Source organism: Rhinolophus ferrumequinum, chromosome 24 (assembly GCF_004115265.2).
Source record: "Rhinolophus ferrumequinum isolate MPI-CBG mRhiFer1 chromosome 24, mRhiFer1_v1.p, whole genome shotgun sequence".
In the NCBI taxonomy this organism is placed as follows: Eukaryota; Metazoa; Chordata; class Mammalia; order Chiroptera; family Rhinolophidae; genus Rhinolophus; species Rhinolophus ferrumequinum.
This window is the reverse complement of record NC_046307.1, coordinates 5,714,685-5,734,175: the sequence shown is the minus strand read 5'-3', so window position 1 is coordinate 5,734,175 and position 19,491 is coordinate 5,714,685. Positions and strand designations below refer to the sequence as shown.

General features: G+C 60.5%; 1 protein-coding gene across 2 annotated transcripts in view; it reads left to right on the top strand.

Annotated features, from left to right (window-relative positions):
• UNC5A (unc-5 netrin receptor A) overlaps positions 1-19,491 on the top strand; it is a 58,139-nt gene that overhangs the window by 36,732 nt on the left and 1,916 nt on the right. The window contains exons 2-14 of one of the 2 annotated variants that reach the window (XM_033096524.1): positions 6,045-6,266; positions 11,487-11,630; positions 11,872-11,975; positions 12,101-12,281; positions 12,894-13,061; positions 13,584-13,748; positions 14,682-14,870; positions 14,977-15,279; positions 17,911-17,998; positions 18,204-18,372; positions 18,530-18,763; positions 18,901-19,050; positions 19,130-19,294. In XM_033096524.1, the coding sequence (XP_032952415.1) occupies positions 6,045-6,266; positions 11,487-11,630; positions 11,872-11,975; positions 12,101-12,281; positions 12,894-13,061; positions 13,584-13,748; positions 14,682-14,870; positions 14,977-15,279; positions 17,911-17,998; positions 18,204-18,372; positions 18,530-18,763; positions 18,901-19,050; positions 19,130-19,294 (2,282 nt within the window). The remainder of the gene's footprint in view (positions 1-6,044; positions 6,267-11,486; positions 11,631-11,871; positions 11,976-12,100; positions 12,282-12,893; positions 13,062-13,583; positions 13,749-14,681; positions 14,871-14,976; positions 15,280-17,910; positions 17,999-18,203; positions 18,373-18,529; positions 18,764-18,900; positions 19,051-19,129; positions 19,295-19,491) is intronic. The other variant, XM_033096525.1, reaches the window with a different exon arrangement.

The window sequence follows — 19,491 nt, the reverse complement described above, 5'->3', positions numbered from 1 at the left end:
CCGGTTGGTAGAGCAGCCTTCCATTCCAAGGGACACAGTGGGGGCTGTCACCTCCACCTGGTCACCTCCACCTCCTACACACTCCTAGGCAGGAGGGACTGCCGTCGTCCCCTCCCTCATTCCAAAGAGCCTGGACTCAGACCTGCCCCTGCCCTCCCGAAGTCCTTGCTGTTGGGAGAGACACCCAGAAAGACAGACGACTAAGGGATGGACCAAGAAAGAAGTATTGATGGGTGCCTTGAGACCCTCGGCGGGGACAGTCGTGACCCACCTCGTCCTGGTGAAGGGTGTGCCCCACATGAGGAAACTGAGGCTTGAGAAACAGGTGGCCTGCACAGGGGGCTGGAACAGTCAGCGGGCCCCAGGAAGCAGCTGGCGGGCAGTGCAGAGGTATTCACGTGTTGGCTTTGGAAGAGTTCTGAGGCATGCTCTGGCCCTGTGGCACGCTGTTGTCACCCCCAGGCAGGTCCACGCCTCTGGAACCTCAGGGTTCCTGTGGGCCCTAGATCTGTCATCCCGGGACCTCCCACCCACCAGTCCCCCAATCCCCTAGCAGCTGTCTGCCTGACAACAGGCGAAGGTTCCATGTCTGCCCCTCAGACCCCCTGAGTGAAGCCCCGTGGATCACAGCATGCCCGCGTTTAAAAAATAGTAACTCAGGAAGCCGTGTCAGGATGCAGGCGTGCAGGGGAAGGCAAATCCCCCGTCGCCGCATGTCTACATCCCCTTTGCCCCCACCACTGGCCGTGACTCCCGGCCCCACCGCCCTCCCCCAGATAATGCACATCAGCCTCTGCCTCCCCAGGGTCCAGGACGGCTTTCCAGAATTGACTGATCGACTCATGAATTGATTGACTGACTGATTGATTGATTGATTGGAAGTTGTGCAAAGCTGGCTCCCAGACAAATATGAATGTGACACATTCCAACCCTCCTTTCTGGGCTCTGGTCCCGAGTGAAGGAACGCTGTTCAACATTCATTCAACAAACACTCACCCGGGCCAGGCTGTAGGATGCACGAGGGGTGGGGGGGCTATCACCTTTCTGCCCCTGCCCTCAAGGTGCTGACAGACTCATAATGATGTGGAAGGCACTGGAGTGTGTTCACTCAGGGACTGTGGGAGCGCAGGGGAGATGTGCTGGGCCGGCTCTGCCCGGGAAGGCTGCCCAGGGGAGGGGTGCTTGAGCCGGCCTTGAGGGGCGAGTAGAACTCCCCCAGGCAGAGTGCACACCTGCGGGTGAATCAATGCGATGGAACGGTCCTCACTCCAGCTGGCTTCAGCAAAAGAAAGGAATCCAGGGGTCCGTGGGGTCCCAGGCCTCAAACGCTGCCGGGAGGAGTGGATCCCTCTCTCTGATTGCCTCCACTCTCCGAGCCCCTCCCTTCAGACCCCTGCTCAGCCTCGCTTTCCCTTGGCCTCCCTGTGGCCTGCAATCTGGAACAATAGAAAGGGGTCCTCCCTTCCCGGCAGCCCACCCCAAATCCTGCAATCCCGTCTGTGGGGAGGGGGTGATCTACCCATCTGGGAACCAGACAGTGTCCTATGCCCACCTTTAGGGTCAGAGATAGGGTCATCCCACCTGGGGGTGGGGCATGTCCTGCAGAAAATCAGGTGCTGTTAGCCAAAGGGGGAGGGGGCAGAGCTGGGAACAGAATGTACACAAGCCCTTGAGGAATTGCCAACAGTCAAGATGTCACCCCACAGGATACACAGGGAGGGGGCCCTAGAGGCAAGGCCAAGTGGCAGCTCAGGTCCTGGGCCACTGCAGGCCTCCGACACCAGGCGAAGGGCATGGCCTTTTAGCCTATGGCACTCTGCTCTCCCTGCCTGGGCCTGTGGAGCGCGACACTCAGGCCCCAAGAGCACCCACGAAATGCACATCTCCAGACAAGGCCGGCTGGGATCGTGGACGCTCAGGGCGTGGGGGTTCAGTTCTGCGTGAGCTGCCAGGAGAGGGTCAGGCTGGAGAAAAATGCGGACTGCTGGGCCCCCAGACCCCTCCTCCACCCCATTTCAAATCCAGAACCTTCTCAGGGAAGTAGGAAAAACAGGGACTTGCGGCCCCCTGGCCATGGCCCTTGGCTGGGGCTGTTGGGAGGATGAGAGGAGCAGGGGTGGTGGGCGGGGTCCGGGCAGGGCTGCTCTTGGGAAACAGTGGTGTGACACCCTGCCCCCACCCCCCTGCCCCACTCCCAGGGACCGAGTCCTTACTCAGTAAATACGAGTTCATTAATAGCTTGATTAATCACACCTCATATTTTTGTGGTGCCTTTAAAAATAAAACATTTGAAAGCACTTTCACACCCATCCTGGGCCTCAGAGTTACACAGGCAGGTCTTGTCACCCCAGACTGCAGGTGAGAAGAGGGGGGCTCAGCCTCAGAGCAGTAACACGTCAGGGTGTGGTGGGGGCAGCCTGCAGAGCAGAGCCCTCTCCCTGCGCAATGTGCCTGTGGGCTGCTCTGTGACCCTCAGGGTCTCCCTGCAGAACAAGAGTAAAAGGGCCACCCTTGGGCAGATCTTCTGAAATTCAAGGGAGAAGGAGAGGTGGTCACTCAGTCACTCTACAAATATTCCTTCAGTATCCAGGCCGGACCTGGCTCCTGCCCTGAGCAGAGGCAGTGTGCAAACAAATCCACCCCAGTCCTGAATGTGGCGTGCACCCTGGAAGAAGGCTGAGGGGACAGGATGGACACTCGGGCAGGTGACAAAGAGTATAGATCCAGGAAGACCTCCTGAAGGAGGTAGCACATTTGCTGAAACTTGAAGGCTGGGTAAAGGTTCCCAGATGGGGCAGGTCCACACTTGCTTCTCCTGTGGTGACAACTATAGCACCAGTGATGACAGGGCCCATTGCAGAGAGGACTAACAGTATGTGTGGTTTCCTGGAAGAGTGAGGTGGGGGAACCCCTGTTTCCAGAGGAAGTGACAGTGGAGCTGGTCCCTGAGAAGGTAGGAAAGTGTTGGCAGAAGAGGAAGGAAGGGTGTTTTAGAGAGAAGGGTGTTTTGGGCAGAGACCTGGAGGTGGGAGGCAGTGCCTTGGAGGGACCAGTGGCGTTTTTGCACAGGAAGGCTGGCCAGGTGGCTGAGCCAGAATGGAAGGCTCAGGGATACCAGCCAAAAGTGTTTGGTGCTGTCCTGAAATGCCCATGGAAGTCAGGCAGCAAACAGAAATAGAAGACGCAGGCCTGGGTTGCGGCAATAGGGAGTGGTGGGGACTGTGGCGAACTAGAGAGCTCTTGCCCTGTTGAAAGGATCCTGGACCATTTGGCAGTGAGCTTGCAGTCCTTCGTGTTGTCTGTGCTAGATGAGTATGGGATTCACGTCAGAGAGAAAGAATACTCAGTCTACTGGTCTGCGACGTGGTGGGGAGAGACCCGAGGTTCACCCTGGGCCTAACTGGGACAGTGAGGCATCTGGCAGATTGCAGGTGCTGCCCACAAGGGTGGAGGTCACACAGAGGGCGCAGGGGTCTGAGGGAGGGGAAGCCAGCTGTGGCTGCCCAGTCAGCTTCTGTAGCCCCAAGAGGACATCCAGTGGGGCCTGAATTTACCCACACCCCATGCCCTTAGAGTGTCCTTGCTAGAAGGCAGAGCTGTAACCTGGAGGATACCTACTGGGTTCCACCCAATAAATGTACCCCCCGGGGTGGGGAGGGGAGGCCGTGCCAACGTGGCATGACGGAGGCCCTGGAGAAGTGAGCTATGTCCCTTATTGGTCACAGTACATTTATTTTTCATTAGCAGTTAAACGCAGACATGAGGGATTGTGCTGGGTTCAGCGGGCAGATGACGCGAGCAGTGCTTGGTGCACTGATCGATAGGGAGGCTGGAGGGCCACGCACCCACCCCCTGCCCACCCTGAGCCAGAACCCCTGCCCACCCAGCCGCCTGCCAGTAGGCAGGCACAGGCCATCACATTGAGCCTCTGCAAGGTGAGGCCCGGGCAGGCCCAGTACCTGCTACTGGGGGCTCCCATGCCCTTCTAGAGCCTGTGACAACTGCCCTGAGCCCCCTGGGGTCCCTACTAAGCGGTCCAGCTTGGCCCCCAGGGTCCACAGAGATGCTGTGGTTTCCCCAATAAATGTCTAGAGGCCACTGGACCTACCAGCCCCCCCCTCCAGGCCCACCCTTGGGAGCTCGCCGTCCAGTTCATTCTCTAGACCTTGCAGCCTGAGCCTGATGCAGCCCGAACCTCGCTGAGCCTGCTGTCTGAATCGGGCTGGCAAGTGACTGCTGAGTGACCGTGAAGAGCAATAACAAAAGGGACATAAGGCTACCCCGACACTGTGTGAGTCCAGGGCCAGAGCTGGGCTGTCAGGGGAAAGTGACTCCCTCTCAGGCCTCAGAGTCCCCACTTGTAGGATGTCCAGATGGCTCTTCCCTTCTGCTTGCATCCCCACCCCACCCCCATCCTGAGGGCAACGCACCTGCCAGCTCTGTGCCTCAGTTGCCTCATCAGCCCCTCCCCCTGCAGAGAATGCTGTAAGGATTACTGAGCTGAAGATGAAAACCTTTGGCATGGTCAGTGCAAAACCAGTGGGTCCTGACAGCAGCCGACATTCACTGAGCACGTGCGAAGTGCCGTTTTTCATTTCATCCTCACAACAGCCCTAAGAATTGGGTACCATCTCCTCATTCTGCAGGAGAGGAAACAGGCTGGGGGGAAGGCACTGGGGGGGCGGGGGGGGGGAAGGGGAGCTTGCCTGAAGTCACACTAGGTTTCTCAGCCTCTGGGCAGGCATTCTCAGCTCACCTGCCCGGCCCAGGAGGCTATAAGACCAGACACAAATCCCTTCCCCCAAATCACAATCTTGGCGGGCGAGGGGGCTGACTCCCACCTTAGGAAGAGAGGGTTCCTGGGCAGGCAGGAAACAAGGGCAGTGTGGATGCCCCCTGCGGGCTGGGTCCAGGCCCAAGGAGCCAGGCCTTCCTGTTAGAAGCCCTCCGAGGGTTTGGGGCTGCCTGTGGGGAGGGTAGTAGAGCCAGGCAGCTGCCCTGACAGGCAGACAGGACCCTCCATAGCACAGATGACAAAAGGGTAGTTTGCCCAAGGTTACCACTAGCAGGGAGCAGAGTGGGTCTCGGAAGCCAAGTTTTTCTCTTTTTGCACAGAGGTACCTGTGGACTGTGAGTATGCTGGTGGGGACGTCACCGCAGCCCTGAGGGAGGCGAGGCCGTCAGGGGGCTGTTTGGTGGGCAGCTGGGCGGGGAGGCTGAGGATGTCCCCACTACATCCTCCCCCCCTGCACCCCCACCCTCTCAGCAGACCTGCTGGTCCAGCAGCCTGTCAGGCTGCTGTGAGGTTTACCTCTGCCAAAGCCTCAGAGCCAATTACCTGTGTAATTAGCAACAAATGACTTGTGGGATGGTTGTGGTTTTCAGTTAAAATTAGAAGGAAACCCATATCCAGGTCTCCTTGAAGGGTGGGGCATGGCCCAGGCCCTCAGTCTCCCAGACACTCTTCTGGCTCCCATCCTGCGGGAGCCCACCCGGCAGTCCAGGCCCACCCCCATGGCCCTCCCTGGGGCCTCTCCCGTAGCTCTGCGACCTCACCTGTTTCTTCACTTGGTATTTTCTGAGCAGCTACTGAAAGAGGGGCCAGGAATAGGGACCGACCTGGAAGCGGCCTGGAGGCAGCCAGAGCACCAGAGGAAGGGAATCCTGTCCTGCCTGGGTCCTCTCCCTCCCTCCGGCTTTGCCCTGGACCCCCAGGGTGCTGGGTTGCCTCACCAGATCCCTGAACTCCTACCAGGGACATAATGAGCCGGGCTGCTGCCGCCCTTGTCTCATTCATCTCTCCACAGTCTTCAGAAGTGTGTTGGGGGCTGCCTCTTCCCCCACTTTACAGAGGGAGACAGTCAGGCTTGGGAGGGTGCATTTGGCAGTCCACATTGCCAGGCTGGAAGTGGGAGGCAGCCTGGCCTCACTCCTCCCGTGGATCCCACCAGCTGGCTCCCATGGCCCGGCCCCACCCCTGAACTGGCAGGGAGCTCCCTGACGGCCAGAGGCCTGGCTCAGTTTCCCTCTTTGCCCTGTTGCAGGTGCTCAGCAGAGTGCCACGGTGGCCAACCCGGTGCCCGGTGCCAACCCAGACCTGCTTCCCCACTTCCTGGTGGAGCCCGAGGACGTGTACATCGTCAAGAACAAGCCAGTGCTGCTGGTGTGCAAGGCTACACCTGCCACGCAGATCTTCTTCAAGTGCAACGGGGAGTGGGTGCGCCAGGTGGACCACGTGATCGAGCGCAGCACTGACGGAAGCAGCGGTGAGGCGGGTGGGGCAGGGCGGTGGGCGGGGCCACATGACGTGAAGATCCAGAGAGGGCCCTGCAGGGCTGGCTGCGTGCCTGTGAGCAGAAGGCCTCGATGTGACCAGGTCCCCAGGAGAGCAGGAGCCCACACCTCGAGCCCCTGTATATACACCAAGGCCTGCCCTGGGAGGCCTCACAGAATGGTGAGGGAGTAAGAGGGAAGCCCCTGAAAATGCCCCAGGGGGCCGAGAATAGAGGGGCTGTATCTGAGTCTGAGCAGAGCCTGGGCAGCCATGCCAACAAAGAAAGCGGAGTCGGAGGGAAGGGTCCCAGATGATCGAAGAGCTCAGGGACCTCACACTCTGTGATTGTTTAATTTTTGCGTCCATTCATTCATTCACTTATTCATTCACACATTCCCTGAGCACCGGCTCTGTGCCAGGGACACAGCCCCCGCAGAGAGGTGGGCAGCCTAGTGACCTCTCAGCGAGTCCTAGGAGCTGTGGCAGCCAGAGGACAGCAGGACCAAGGCTGCCTAGTGGAGGTGACATGGAAGCAGAAGGGGCATGGTAACTGGTCAGGAAGAGAAGAGGTCGTCCCAGGCCAGGGACACGGCACAACAAAGGCCTGGAGGCAGATGAGCAGTGTGCAGGTTGGGGATCAGCAGGGAGTGGGCACAGGGGGCAGTGGTGCCATCTGGGAGCCTCGCCCATTCAGCTCTGGAGTGAGGTCACAGTCCCATAGGGTTTCAAGCTGTGGAATGACATGGACAGACCTATGGGTGACATCTGGGGCCAGCGTGGGGGGCCTCAAGGGAGGGGCAGATCCAGAGATGCTGGGGAGAGGGAACCAGTGGGACTCGGTGGAGATGTGGAGGAAGGGGTTCCCAGGCAATGAGCAGACCCAAGAAGGGCCTCTTCTGGGGGACACCCCATGCCCTGCCTCCAGCCTGGCCATCGGCTTCCGGTGGGCCGTGGGGACCAGCATTCCCCAGCAGCAGGAGGGTGGAGCTGACAACAGCCTCTCCTCCTCACTGACTGGAGCCCAGTTAAGCTTATTTCCTCTTCCTTAGCCTTCGTGCTTTGTGGAGCCCTCGGGTAAAGTCCTGAGCCCCTTTTCCTGGACACCTCAGCCAGCCTGAGATATACAGCCACCAGGGTGAGGCTAGAGCCGTAGTGCAGCCGGGGACAGGCAGGCGGCACCCAGGACAACTCACACTGATGCCACCGCAGGCAGGGGACAGCAGACCCACAGGGGTGGCCCATACTTCAGGCAGAAGGCACTTGGTGACCTGAGAAGGATCCCAGAGGAGAGTACCATCTAAGCTCAGTCTTAAGACCACCTGCGACCAGCATTTCCCAGGCCAAGGGCCAGAAGTGCTGAAGTAGGAATGGCAGGCCAGCCATGGGGCCAGACGGGTGGGAGAAATGGGCCCAGGGATAGGCAGGAGGCTGTCGCCAGACTTGCACTGTGGGAAGTTGGTGCTGGGCAGAGGGAGGCTAGAGGACAGCCATTTCTGCCCAGGAGAAATGGAAGGTCTCACAGTAACCTGGATGTGAGCCGACAAGTCCTGAATTCAGGCCGGGTGTGATTCGGTCCTCAGAACCAGCCTGTCATTACAGACGGGATGGAGGCCTTGGCTCTGACTCCTCCAGGGACACAAAAGGGCTCCAAGCATGCATTCTGACCGCAGAAGTCACCCTCCTCCCCTACCAGAGTCAGCAGGGGCTGGTCTTCCCCACAAATGCCAGCCCTCCCCTTGCCCGCACCCCTTTCCCGTCAGTGATTCCTGCCCAGGCCCTTGATCCCGGCAGGGCCCTGGCCTACACAGTGCACTGCTGGCAGCTTCCTTCCTGCAGTCCTCAGGTGTTAGTTGAGCACCTGCTCTGTGCTGGGCCTGGGGCTAAGTTATGGGCTACAAATTCAGCCCCCAAGACTCTTGGAGCAGGTGGCCCAGCTTTGCCCGCCACCCTTGGGAGGAGGATGGGAGGAACAATGACTTGTATGGCCCAAGAGAGTCCATGGCCTCCTAAGCACTTCCCAGAGCTTCTGCTTACATTACCTAGGAGAGCTGCCAGAACCCTCCTGCTCACGTGGGCAGCTTTGGGGCCCACATTGTCCCAGTGGGAGGTTCTACCCCTCCCAGGCAAGTCCCCTCCCCTCTGTGAGCCTCAGTTTCCTCATCTGTAAATGGGGATGAGGAGAGCCCCCTTGCAATTTGGTGAGGGAAACCATGAGATCTCACATACCCAGTCAGAGCTCAGCTCCAGGCCTTTCCTCTCTCCCCACCCCACACCCAGGACCATAATGAGTCCCCCCACTGCTGTGGCAGGTCCCCCAGGGAAAGCACAGGTAAGGGGGAGGAAGCGACAGCCAGAGACCTGCTTTTCTGCAGCCTTGAGGGTCTGTCCTGGAACCTCTGGGAGGCCCCAGGCCAGCCCAGCCCCCTGCTCCTCCCAGCCTTCCCCTCGGGGCTCCCCCCACACACCCCTCCTTGTCTCCTGCAAGCACGAGGCCTGGGACCATGGCTAGGCTGAAATCCAGGCCCAGCGTGCACACAGAGCCCCCAGCCTGTACTCCCCAACAGGCCTTGCTCCCTTCAAGCCAGACAGAGCAGCAGACCTCATGGGGACATGTCCCACCTGTAACCACCACGGCCCTCTCCTACCCTCAACATCCAACCTCAGGCCTCCCGTGGCTAGCACGGCTGAGTTTTCATTGATCTTATTGATTTCTTAACCCAAAGCCATTGACTGCTTGGAGATGCAGAGATAGGCTTCCCTTACCCACAAACAGATGTCACAACTGTGGTACCATGCAGACACACAGACCAAAGACGCTGACCCAGAAACATTCTGTGGTCAGGCAAGTATGACAGCAATCGGAAGTCAGCCCAGATCTGCGGCTGTACCCATTCCTGTGTGGGCTGGAGGTGGCTAGGTGGACTCCCCAGGAGTGAACACCCTTATCTCCCCATCCCTTGCCCCTATTTCCCATCCGGAGGGCCAGGGGTTAGGGACCAAAGCCCGAAAACCCTCAACCCAAAACCTGCTGATGCTGTAAAAGCCTGAAATTTGCTAGCCAAGCTTCAGAGTCCAGTCTGGGAGTATACTTTATTGTGTGTTACACAAACTGATTGCGTATTAGACGTAGATTGGTGAGAAGGTGAGAACCTCAGCCCCAGCTTGGCCTCAGAGCCCCGCCCCCACCCCGCCAACCCTCAACCTCCCAGAAATACTCAGCACACCTCCCCACCAGGCCTCCCACGTGCCCGTGGCATTCACACACCCGCTCACACCCCACATGCTACTGGGCCAGCAGGGACTCCTTCTCCTTCCTCCCCACCCTTCCCCAAGGCTGGCATCTGCTCACATTTACTAGGCAGGTGCAGACACAGCCATGTCCAGAAACTGCTCCCAGGAGCCTGGCTACCAGGTGACCTGCAGAGTGGAGGACACAGCCCCTCACCTCAATGACGGGGCAGAGCAGGGTCTGGGTCTCCCCCTGGGTCCTCTGCCCTCCGCTAGCTTGTGGGGCTCAAGAGTGCTGCCTAGAGGTGGGACGAGGCAGACAGACTTGGTCTTCATTCATGGCAACAGGAACAAGATGAGGTGGCAGGACAGAAGTGGGAGGAGTCAGGGAGAAAGAAATAGGCGTGCTTAAATTTAGAGCTTTCCTCCTAGGCCGATTTGCGGTTGGTGCGGGAGCTCCCCTATCCCCCGCCTCCAAGAGGATGGAGTGGCCCGTAGACCTGCCCACCAGGAGAAAAAGTTCCCAGTTGAGAATGTTCTGGAGGGCTCCACCTGAGCATGTGCATGGCTTCTCCTCAGCTGCCCCAAGACTCGGTGTGCTTGACAGAAGGCTGGTGCCCAGGGTCCCTTCTACAGACAGACTCTGTGAGGGACCCTCGGTTCTCAGCCCTCATCCCACGCCCAGTGAACCCCAGATCAGACTTCAGCCAGAGGTGACATCCACCCCCAGTCTCCTGTGAGAACTCCCAGGGGCTAGGGTGAGTGGTAGAAAAGTCTGGGGGCCCAGTGTGGGAGCCTGAAAGACTCGCAAGGAGGGGTGTAGGCAGGGGTCAGGGAAAGACACGTTAGAGAAATTAAGAGAGAAAACAGCCTCCCAGCTCAGCTGGGCCGCTGTTCCTCCTGCAATGCAGCTCTAATTGAATTTCTCTGTTAACAATGGAAACACATTGCTGCCGGGACGCTCTCCCTCTTTCTGATAAGCCAATGACCCGAGGGAAATTGGGGTCAGGGGGAGGAGAAATTGGAAACAAACAGTCTTTTCTCACTCCTGGGACACTGGTTCTGGCCAGGGGCCAAGAGGCTGGAGGCGGGAGGGGGGGGGCTATCATCTGAGGACTTCTGGGTCCTCACAAGGTCTCAGACCTGCCCCGCACCCCCCATACCTGGGTCCCAGTGTGGCCGAGGGCAGAGGGCTCGGTTCATTCTTGAGAGGGGTCTTCCCAGCCCAGAAGGTGCAGAGCACGTCCCGATACCCATCACAGGGTATCCTCCCCTGTGGGCCACCCCCTCACCTTCGCCAACAATTCTCTCTATGGCCTGGGCAGCCCCAGCTCACGCCAGGGTGACTACAGAACACCTTGAACATGCTTTAGACTCAGACAGCCATAGAAGGAGGACCTATGACAGCCCCTAGCCCTCTGAGCCTCTGCTTACTCATCCATAGAGTGGGAGCAGTGGATGTTGGAAGATAATAAACCAGCATGTGGGAACTGCTTGCTAAGCCCAGGGGTCTATTATCATACTATGTAATAGCTGTAATTATATTGTTAATAGCTGCTATTGTATTATCACATGTCAGGATCCACTTGCTAACCCCTAGCAAGCTGAGCCAGATCTTTCCTCACCCTTTTTACCCACAAGGCCCCTAGGGCTGACGTGTGTGCCCCACCCCTCTGCCTCTGGTCCTGGGAGGCCAGCCACTGCTGCCAGAAGCTCCTCTGTGCCCTGGTCTCTGAAACAACATGAAGCCCCTTTAGGGACTTTTTGTAAGTGAATCCAGGAAGACAGGCCTTGGGTGACAAAGTATAGAGTGGAAGTGCTAAGAACCTACTCCATGCCTTCAGGGGATATAAACTGAGCTCCCTGTGGGTCCCCCAGAGTTCCCTCCAGGCTGAGGGTTGCCCCAGTGTCTGCTGTCATCAGGATGGGACTGGGAGCGTCTGTGCGGCCCTGGGCCCTGGCAATCTGCCCCTCCCGCCCCCAGGCCTGCCCGCCATGGAGGTTCGCATCAATGTCTCGAGGCAGCAGGTGGAGAAGGTGTTTGGGCTGGAGGAATACTGGTGCCAGTGCGTGGCCTGGAGCTCCTCGGGCACCACCAAGAGTCAGAAGGCTTACATCCGCATTGCCTGTGAGTCCAGGGCTTGGCCCACAGGCGGGGGTGGCCCAAGGGTGTCACTGGGGAAGGGTATCTGGTCAGAAAGCCTCAGAGGAAGTGCCTATGGACACTGCCCAGCCACCCCTATGACCCTACGCGCTTGGTGCTTCCTTCTACCATGCGTCATGGCCCCTGTGAGACCAGGGGACAGGCTGGCTGGGCTGACCAGGCATGAGGCACTCAGGCTGGAGGACAACTCTTGTTTTTCTCCCAGATTTACGCAAGAACTTCGAGCAGGAACCGCTAGCCAAGGAGGTGTCCCTGGAGCAGGGCATCGTGCTGCCCTGCCGCCCGCCAGAGGGCATCCCCCCGGCCGAGGTGAGAGGGACTCCAGGCTTGGGTCCTGCCTGCCCAGCCCCCCAGGCTGAACCCCCAGGGGCTACTATTGCTCCCGGCGGGGCCAGCGTGGGCAGGCAGTGCAGCAGCATGGCTCCCTCTCGCAGGTGGAGTGGCTCCGGAACGAGGACCTGGTGGACCCATCCGTGGACCCCAATGTGTACATCACACGGGAGCACAGCCTGGTTGTGCGACAGGCCCGCCTGGCCGACACGGCCAACTATACCTGCGTGGCCAAGAACATCGTGGCACGCCGTCGCAGCACCTCCGCGGCCGTCATCGTCTACGGTGAGCCCCGGCACCAGCAGGGCAGAGCGCGAGGCACAGACGGTGTCCTCAGGGCGGCACTGTGGCTGGCTCCCCATTGAGCCAGGGCCAGGTGGGCCAGGCTGTGGCCTGACCGGGAAGGGCAGAGAGCTCGCCGTGGCTGTCAGGGAGCTGAGGGGCATTTCTGGGAGAAGGTGTGGGGCGGGTTTGCGGTCATCTGTGGCCAGGCCATTCCTTGGCTTACTTGTGGGCATGGGGCATTGTGCAGAGGGAAACGAGGGGACAGAAGGAGTCTAAGAAAGGCAAGCCCGGTGGGAAGTAGTGCCCTGGGCACCCCCAGGAGCAGGCAGAGGGAGGGCGTGCGGGAGTTGCCCCCGTGAAAGGCTGGGGTGTTAGCCGGAGGGCCTGGGAGCTGCAGTTAGGGCTGGCTTCCCTGAATGCCCGCAGTTCCCGCTGGCAGAATGGGCTGAGGAGCAGGCACTGCCCAGGGGCAGTGGGCAGAGCATGGCCTCCCCTCCAGGGCTTCCCTCCCAGCACAGCCACAGCCCCTGTGCCTTCCTGCCCTGGCCCCTGGGCCAGCATGTCTGAGGAAGCCCCCCACTCCCTGACCCCAGCCCTTCTCTGTCCGGCCAGTGAACGGTGGGTGGTCGACGTGGACTGAGTGGTCCGTCTGCAGCGCCAGCTGTGGGCGCGGCTGGCAGAAACGGAGCCGGAGCTGCACCAACCCGGCGCCTCTCAACGGGGGCGCCTTCTGTGAGGGGCAGAATGTCCAGAAAACAGCCTGCGCCACCCTGTGCCCAGGTACCAGTGGCCGCCGCCTCCCGCATCGCTCCTCACCACACCATCTCCGCGCCCTGGCTCCATCTTGCCCACCAGCCTGCCCCCCATGGCTCCATCCCACCTGCCCACACACAGGGTCAGGCTAAGTGCGAGGCCAAGATGGGGTTCACTGTGCTGGAGGCAGGACTCCGTCCATGTCCGGCTCAGCCTCAGCAGAGGGGCTGAGTCCCAGGGGCTGAGGTACAGTCAGGATAGGTACAGTCAGTGTGGGGCAGGGGCAGGGCTCAGCCTGAGGCTGCAGGAGGGCCATCGTGGGACCCAGAGCCCACACTGCCCCAGGGCCAGAACGGCCCCTAGTGTGGGGAGAGCTAAGCAGGCCAGTATCATGCGCCTCCCGTCATGAGCATGTGTCATCCAGGCCAGCTGGACACCAGAGGGTGTGCAGACCAGCGGGACTAGCCCTGGCCTTGCACGTAGAGCGTGGGCTGGCCCCCCAGGCTGACCGCACCATCTCTTCTCTGTCTGTGTGTGTCTTGCATCTAGTGGACGGCAGCTGGAGCCCGTGGAGCAAGTGGTCGGCCTGTGGGCTGGACTGTACCCACTGGCGGAGCCGCGAGTGCTCTGACCCAGCGCCCCGTAACGGAGGCGAGGAGTGCAGGGGCACCGACCTGGACACCCGCAACTGCACCAGCGATCTCTGTGTGCACAGTGAGTCCTCTCTGACCCGGGAGGCCTCTTCAGTTTGCCAGGGTTGGTCCTGCCCAGCCCTCGGGAGGTGGTGGCTGAGGAGTCAGTCCCCTGCCACTCCCTCTCCAAAGCTCAGGACCCTCAGGGACCCCTGGCATCCCTGACACACCCACACATGTGCCCCTGCACCCCACAGTACTTCCCTCGCCCGTCCCAGCACAATCATACATTTGCCCCTTTGCCTTTCCGTGTACACACGCCCCTCCCCCGCCTCTCCGGCAGCTTCCCCTCCTGCCGATTCCCCAAGTGCACAAGCAAGTCCTGTGGGGACACAGGGCTTGTGAGGCCTGTTAATTACAAGGCCATAACTAACAATTAAAGATCTCTGTTGGATTTTTTCTCTAGAACACACCCTCCCCCATTCTTTCAATTAAAAACCTAATTATCTGTGTCAATTCCTTTCTGATGGACATTTCTTCCATTATGCAAAGCCCTTCTAAAGTCAATACAGCTTCCTCCAACCAGTCAATCACCCCTCCTGGGCCCTGCCCCAGGCCTGGAGAGGCCAACTAGGAGAACCCTGGCAGGGACCTGCCTAGTACCAGAGTGGCAGATCCCCTGCTTTGGGGAGCTGGGATGCTCCTCCCAGCCCCAGCCTGGCCCCAGGCCTGCCCGGGAAGTGTCTCCTCCCCTCCATTCTCCAGCAGCAGCCACCTCAACCTGAATGGAGCCTGTGAGGGATGCGACTTGCTCCGAGTGACACAGCAAGGTGGTGGCAGATGCAGGGCTGGGGTACACGCGTGCCGACTTTCACGCTCCCTGCCAGTGTCCACTGCCCCACCGGTGCTGCTGCCCAAGGAGTGGGGGCCTCATCCTCCTTGGGTGGAGACCGCTGACCCCTCCTTCCCGGCCTCCTGCACCCTGCCCCTCCCAAGGCTGTGCTCTCTCCCGCAGCCACTTCCGGGCCCGAGGACGTGGCCCTGTACGTGGGCCTCGTGGCTGTGGCTGTGTGCCTCCTCCTGCTGCTGCTTGTCCTCATCCTGGTTTATTGCCGCAAGAAGGAGGGGCTGGACTCAGACGTGGCCGACTCGTCCATCCTCACCTCAGGCTTCCAGCCCGTCAGCATCAAGCCCAGCAAAGCAGGTGGGGTGCTCCAGCCCCCAACACTCCTGCCTGGGGCCTCCAGGCCGGGGTCGCCCAGACAGGGCCATCCCCATTGCCATTCCCTGAGTCTGTCTTTATCCCGCAGACAATCCCCATCTGCTCACCATCCAGCCAGACCTCAGCACCACCACCACCACCTACCAGGGCAGCCTGTGTCCCCGGCAGGACGGGCCCAGCCCCAAGTTCCAGCTCACCAACGGGCACCTGCTCAGCCCGCTGAGTGGCGGCCGTCACACGCTGCACCACAGCTCACCAACCTCGGAGGCCGAGGACTTCGTCTCCCGCCTGTCCACCCAGAACTACTTCCGCTCCCTGCCACGCGGCACCAGCAACATGGCCTACGGGACCTTCAACTTCCTCGGGGGCCGGCTGATGATCCCTCATACAGGTGGGACGGGCCACAGAGTGCTCCGGTAGCTCTAAGGGGCAAGATTAGCCTCCGTGTCCCTCATGGAGGAGGGTGGGACAGCCCGGAAGTTTTTCCTGTGCCGCTCAGCCTCACCCCAAGTGCTGAGCCAGGCCAGCAAGGAAAGGGGGTAGAGTTTGGACGAGGACGCAGTCGTGGCTGGCAGGGGGCCAGCGTGGAGGCCCTGGCCCGAGCTGTCTCCCTTCTGTGGCCTAGGGCACAGGATTCTGTCCATTCACGTACACAGCCGACAGTGTGTGTGCCGGGCTCCGTCCAGGCCCTGGGCCCCTAGGTGGAGCAGGTGAAGAGACAGCAAAGGACCAACACCTGGACAGGGCGCTCCTCCACCCACCACCTCATGTAAACCAGGGTCCCTGAGAAACCTTGATACACTCCGGGGACCCTTTCCATGGTCACCTTTTGGGGAAGCCTCTGGTGTGGCTGGTCACTCCCACCCTGAAATTCTCTGTTCCCTCGGCTTAGATGTCCCCACGTGCCCTGATGGTCTGGCCCCTGGCCGCTCTCCAGCTGCTCCGGGTGCCTGTTCCCTAAATGTAGGTGTTCATCAGAGCTCCCTCCCCCACTCCGTGGCTTTAGTCGCCATGTCTGTGCAGATCACTCCCACTCCTCCAGCCCCAGCTGCCGCTCTCCTGGGTGACAGATTCGTACACCCAGTTGCCTCCTGGGCAGCTCCATCTGGATGTCTCACAGCAGCTCCGATTCCTTGTGCCTAAAACAGCACCGTCTCCCACCCTCCCCCAGAACCTCCTGCTTCTCGGCTTTCCCCACCTCAGGGACAGCACAGTGGAGTTGTTGGAGTCAGAAACTCGGGGTCACCTTGACCTCCTGCTCTTCTTCACTTGCCTCCCTCACCTCCACACCAGCTTGAGTCACACACCCATCCTGTCATTCTTCCTCCTCAACTTCTCTTGCACGCGCCTGCTTCCTGTCTTTCCCACTGCCTCGCAACACCTACCGGTCATCTGGTTCACAGCTCCTAGCATTCACCCAGTGAGGCCACACTCCATCATGTCCCTCCCTTGCTTGAACCCTTTCTGGGGCTCCCCAGTGCCCCCTGCAAAACCCACATGACAAGGCCACAATGGCCCATCCCCTGCTGGCCAGCTGCAGTGGCCTCTCCCCTCCTAAGCACACTTCTGCACATGGCAGCCACGTGGGCTCTCAGCGCCCCACGCACACCGTGCTGCCGTCTGCACACACGAGTCCCTCTCCCCCATGCACCGGGTCTTAGCCTGGCAGCCCTCCCTCTCTGTGCCTCATATCCCTGCCAAAGGGCTGCCAGGATGAAGACATGAGATGGGCCATGCCACGCTCTTAAAAAGGGACAGGCGCACAGTGGGTGCTTGGCGACCATTGGTGGGGTGGGTGAGCTGCAGCTCCCCCCAGCTCTCCTCCAGCACCCAGCACCTTTTACTGCCATCCACTCATCGTTCTCCTTGCTGCGCTTGGCGCTTCATGAGAGCAGGACTCGTGGTTTCCCCTCACTTTCCTGAGTACCTGTACTCGGCGGGAGCATTCATTGAAGGAGAATGGGGGTGTGTGAACCTCTGCCACAGAGAGCATTCACGCGCAGATCTCTGGGACGGTCACCAACACTGGCTGGCTGTGCCAGGGGCAGTGCAGGCTGGTGAAGGAAGCAGGAGCAGTAAATGCCATCACTGGCTCCCCTCTGCCGGGCTGCAGTTCCCGGGAGGTGGTGACTTACCATCCAGCCTGCCTGGTTACCCTCTCTGGAGAGCGTGCCTGTGCTTTTGGACTTGGTGGGGTAAAGTCACAGAATTTCTCCCCCTCTTCCTAATGTAGGGGCTTCCTATCCTAAAAGGGCAGCAAGTGGGGGCAGAAGCACCCCTCGCCAGCTGCACAACTACTCCCCAGCCCCCGACTTCACATGTCCTGCCCCACTGCCTCTTCCCTGTGACCACTCTCCCTCAGCAGGCACTTTCTGGTGCTGCCCCTGTAAGACGCTGGGACAGGTGAATCCATGGCTCCCAGACCAGGGAGGGCTACCAAAGTGGGCAAGGTTGTTAAAGGCCCGGCCCCACCTACAGGGGCCCACTGCCAAGTGAGGAGCCAAGTCCTACCGGGTGGCTGAGAGTGGCCTGGAGGTGGCCATGGCCGATGGAGGCGGAGGAAGCTTGAGCAGGGCAGGAAGGCGGGGCACCGGGCTTGTCCGGGGCAGTGGTTCCAGAAAGGCGAGTATGCCGCACAGGCTCGGCTGGAGATGCTGCTGGAAAGGCAGTAGGGGCCAGAGGTGAAGGGCCCTAAGAGCCAGGCCAGGGAGCTGGCCTTTATGCCGGAGGCAGGGAAGTAGGTACAGCATACCTGGCACCTTTTGTTCCAGTGTATTCTGTGCCCAGGCTAACTGGGCATGCTTTTCCCATCTGAGTCCCTTCAGCCTTTCTTAGGGTCACTGTGATTCAGCTTCATGCCTGTGTGTGTGTAGTGGGATAGCCTGACAGCCCCTGTGGCACCTCTGTCCCCAGGCCAGGCCAGCGTCTGTCAGTCCTCAAAGGGAGGCTCATGCAGGGGCTGGCAGAGGGGGCTGTTTGGTGTCTTTGGTGGTAAGGCCCGGCCCCTCCCGCTCTGTCACAGGGGTCAGCCTCCTCATCCCTCCAGATTCCATACCCCGTGGAAAGATCTACGAGATCTACCTCACGCTGCACAAGCCCGAGGATGTGAGGTGTGGGCGTGGGCCCTGCTGCTGGGGCTGCGCGGGTCCTGTCCCCTGCCCACCCGCTGTGGGGCCTGGTCTGGCCTGGGGGAGGGCAGGCCAGGGATCAGCTCTGTGAGCTCTGCAGCCCTGCTCCCACCCCTGCCCGGCCCTGCCCTGTTCCAGGACGGCCCACTGATGCCTTGCCCTCCCCACCTGTATTTCCCCACTTGAGGTTGCCCCTAGCCGGCTGTCAGACCCTGCTGAGTCCCATCGTTAGCTGCGGGCCCCCCGGTGTCCTGCTAACCCGGCCTGTCATCCTCGCCATGGACCACTGTGGGGAGCCCAGCCCTGAGAGCTGGAGCCTACGCCTCAAAAAGCAGTCCTGCGAGGGCACCTGGGAGGTGAGCAGGGACAGCCCCACGGCCCACCCAAGGGAACCGGCACAGGGCTCCGAGTGGAACCCGGCTTCCCACCTGGCCCTTGAGCCATGTCCCTGTCCCCAGTCTCCGGCCGCCCCTGCACTTGGCCGTGAGCTGACCCACCGGGCCCTGCACGCAGGACGTACTGCACCTGGGTGAGGAGGCGCCATCCCACCTCTACTACTGCCAGCTGGAGGCCAGCTCCTGCTACGTCTTCACCGAGCAGCTGGGCCGCTTCGCCCTGGTGGGAGAGGCCCTCAGTGTGGCCGCTGCCAAGCGCCTCAAGCTGCTTCTGTTTGCGCCCGTGGCCTGCACCTCCCTGGAGTACAACATCCGAGTCTACTGCCTGCACGACACCCGCGATGCACTCAAGGTACTGCCCCTGCCGCCGCCCGCCTGCGGGGAGGCTATGCCTGGCAGGGAGGGCTGAGGCCTCTGGCCCTGCGGGAGGGCTGGCGGCTGCGGTCCTTCCCCAGCCAGGCTCGGCTGACACCTGGGACACTGCTACAGGAAGTGGTGCAGCTGGAGAAGCAGCTGGGAGGACAGCTGATCCAGGAGCCTCGTGTCCTGCATTTGAAAGACAGTTACCACAACCTGCGCCTGTCCATCCATGACGTGCCCAGCTCCCTGTGGAAGAGCAAACTTCTCGTCAGCTACCAGGTGAGGGCACTCAAGGTCGTGGAGCGGGCACACGTGCTGCGGGGCACACCTAATGCCGCACCTCTGTCCCCCCCCCCAGGAGATCCCCTTTTATCACATCTGGAATGGCACGCAGCAGTTCCTGCACTGCACCTTCACGTTGGAGCGTGTCAGCCCCAGCACCAGTGACCTGGCCTGCAAGGTGTGGGTGTGGCAGGTGGAGGGTGATGGGCAGAGCTTCAGCATCAACTTCAACATCACCAAGGTGGGCAGGAGGGGTATCGGCACCACCATAACCCACGCCACCAGCATCACCACCCCCCGGCCTACCCTGCCATCTCCTTCTAGAAACCAGACCTGCTTGGCAGCTTCCACAGAGTCTCAGGGGAGAGGTGTGGGTGCAAACAGACAGATGCACACAGATGCCACGGGACTTGGGGAGGGTTCAGGAGAGGATGTGGG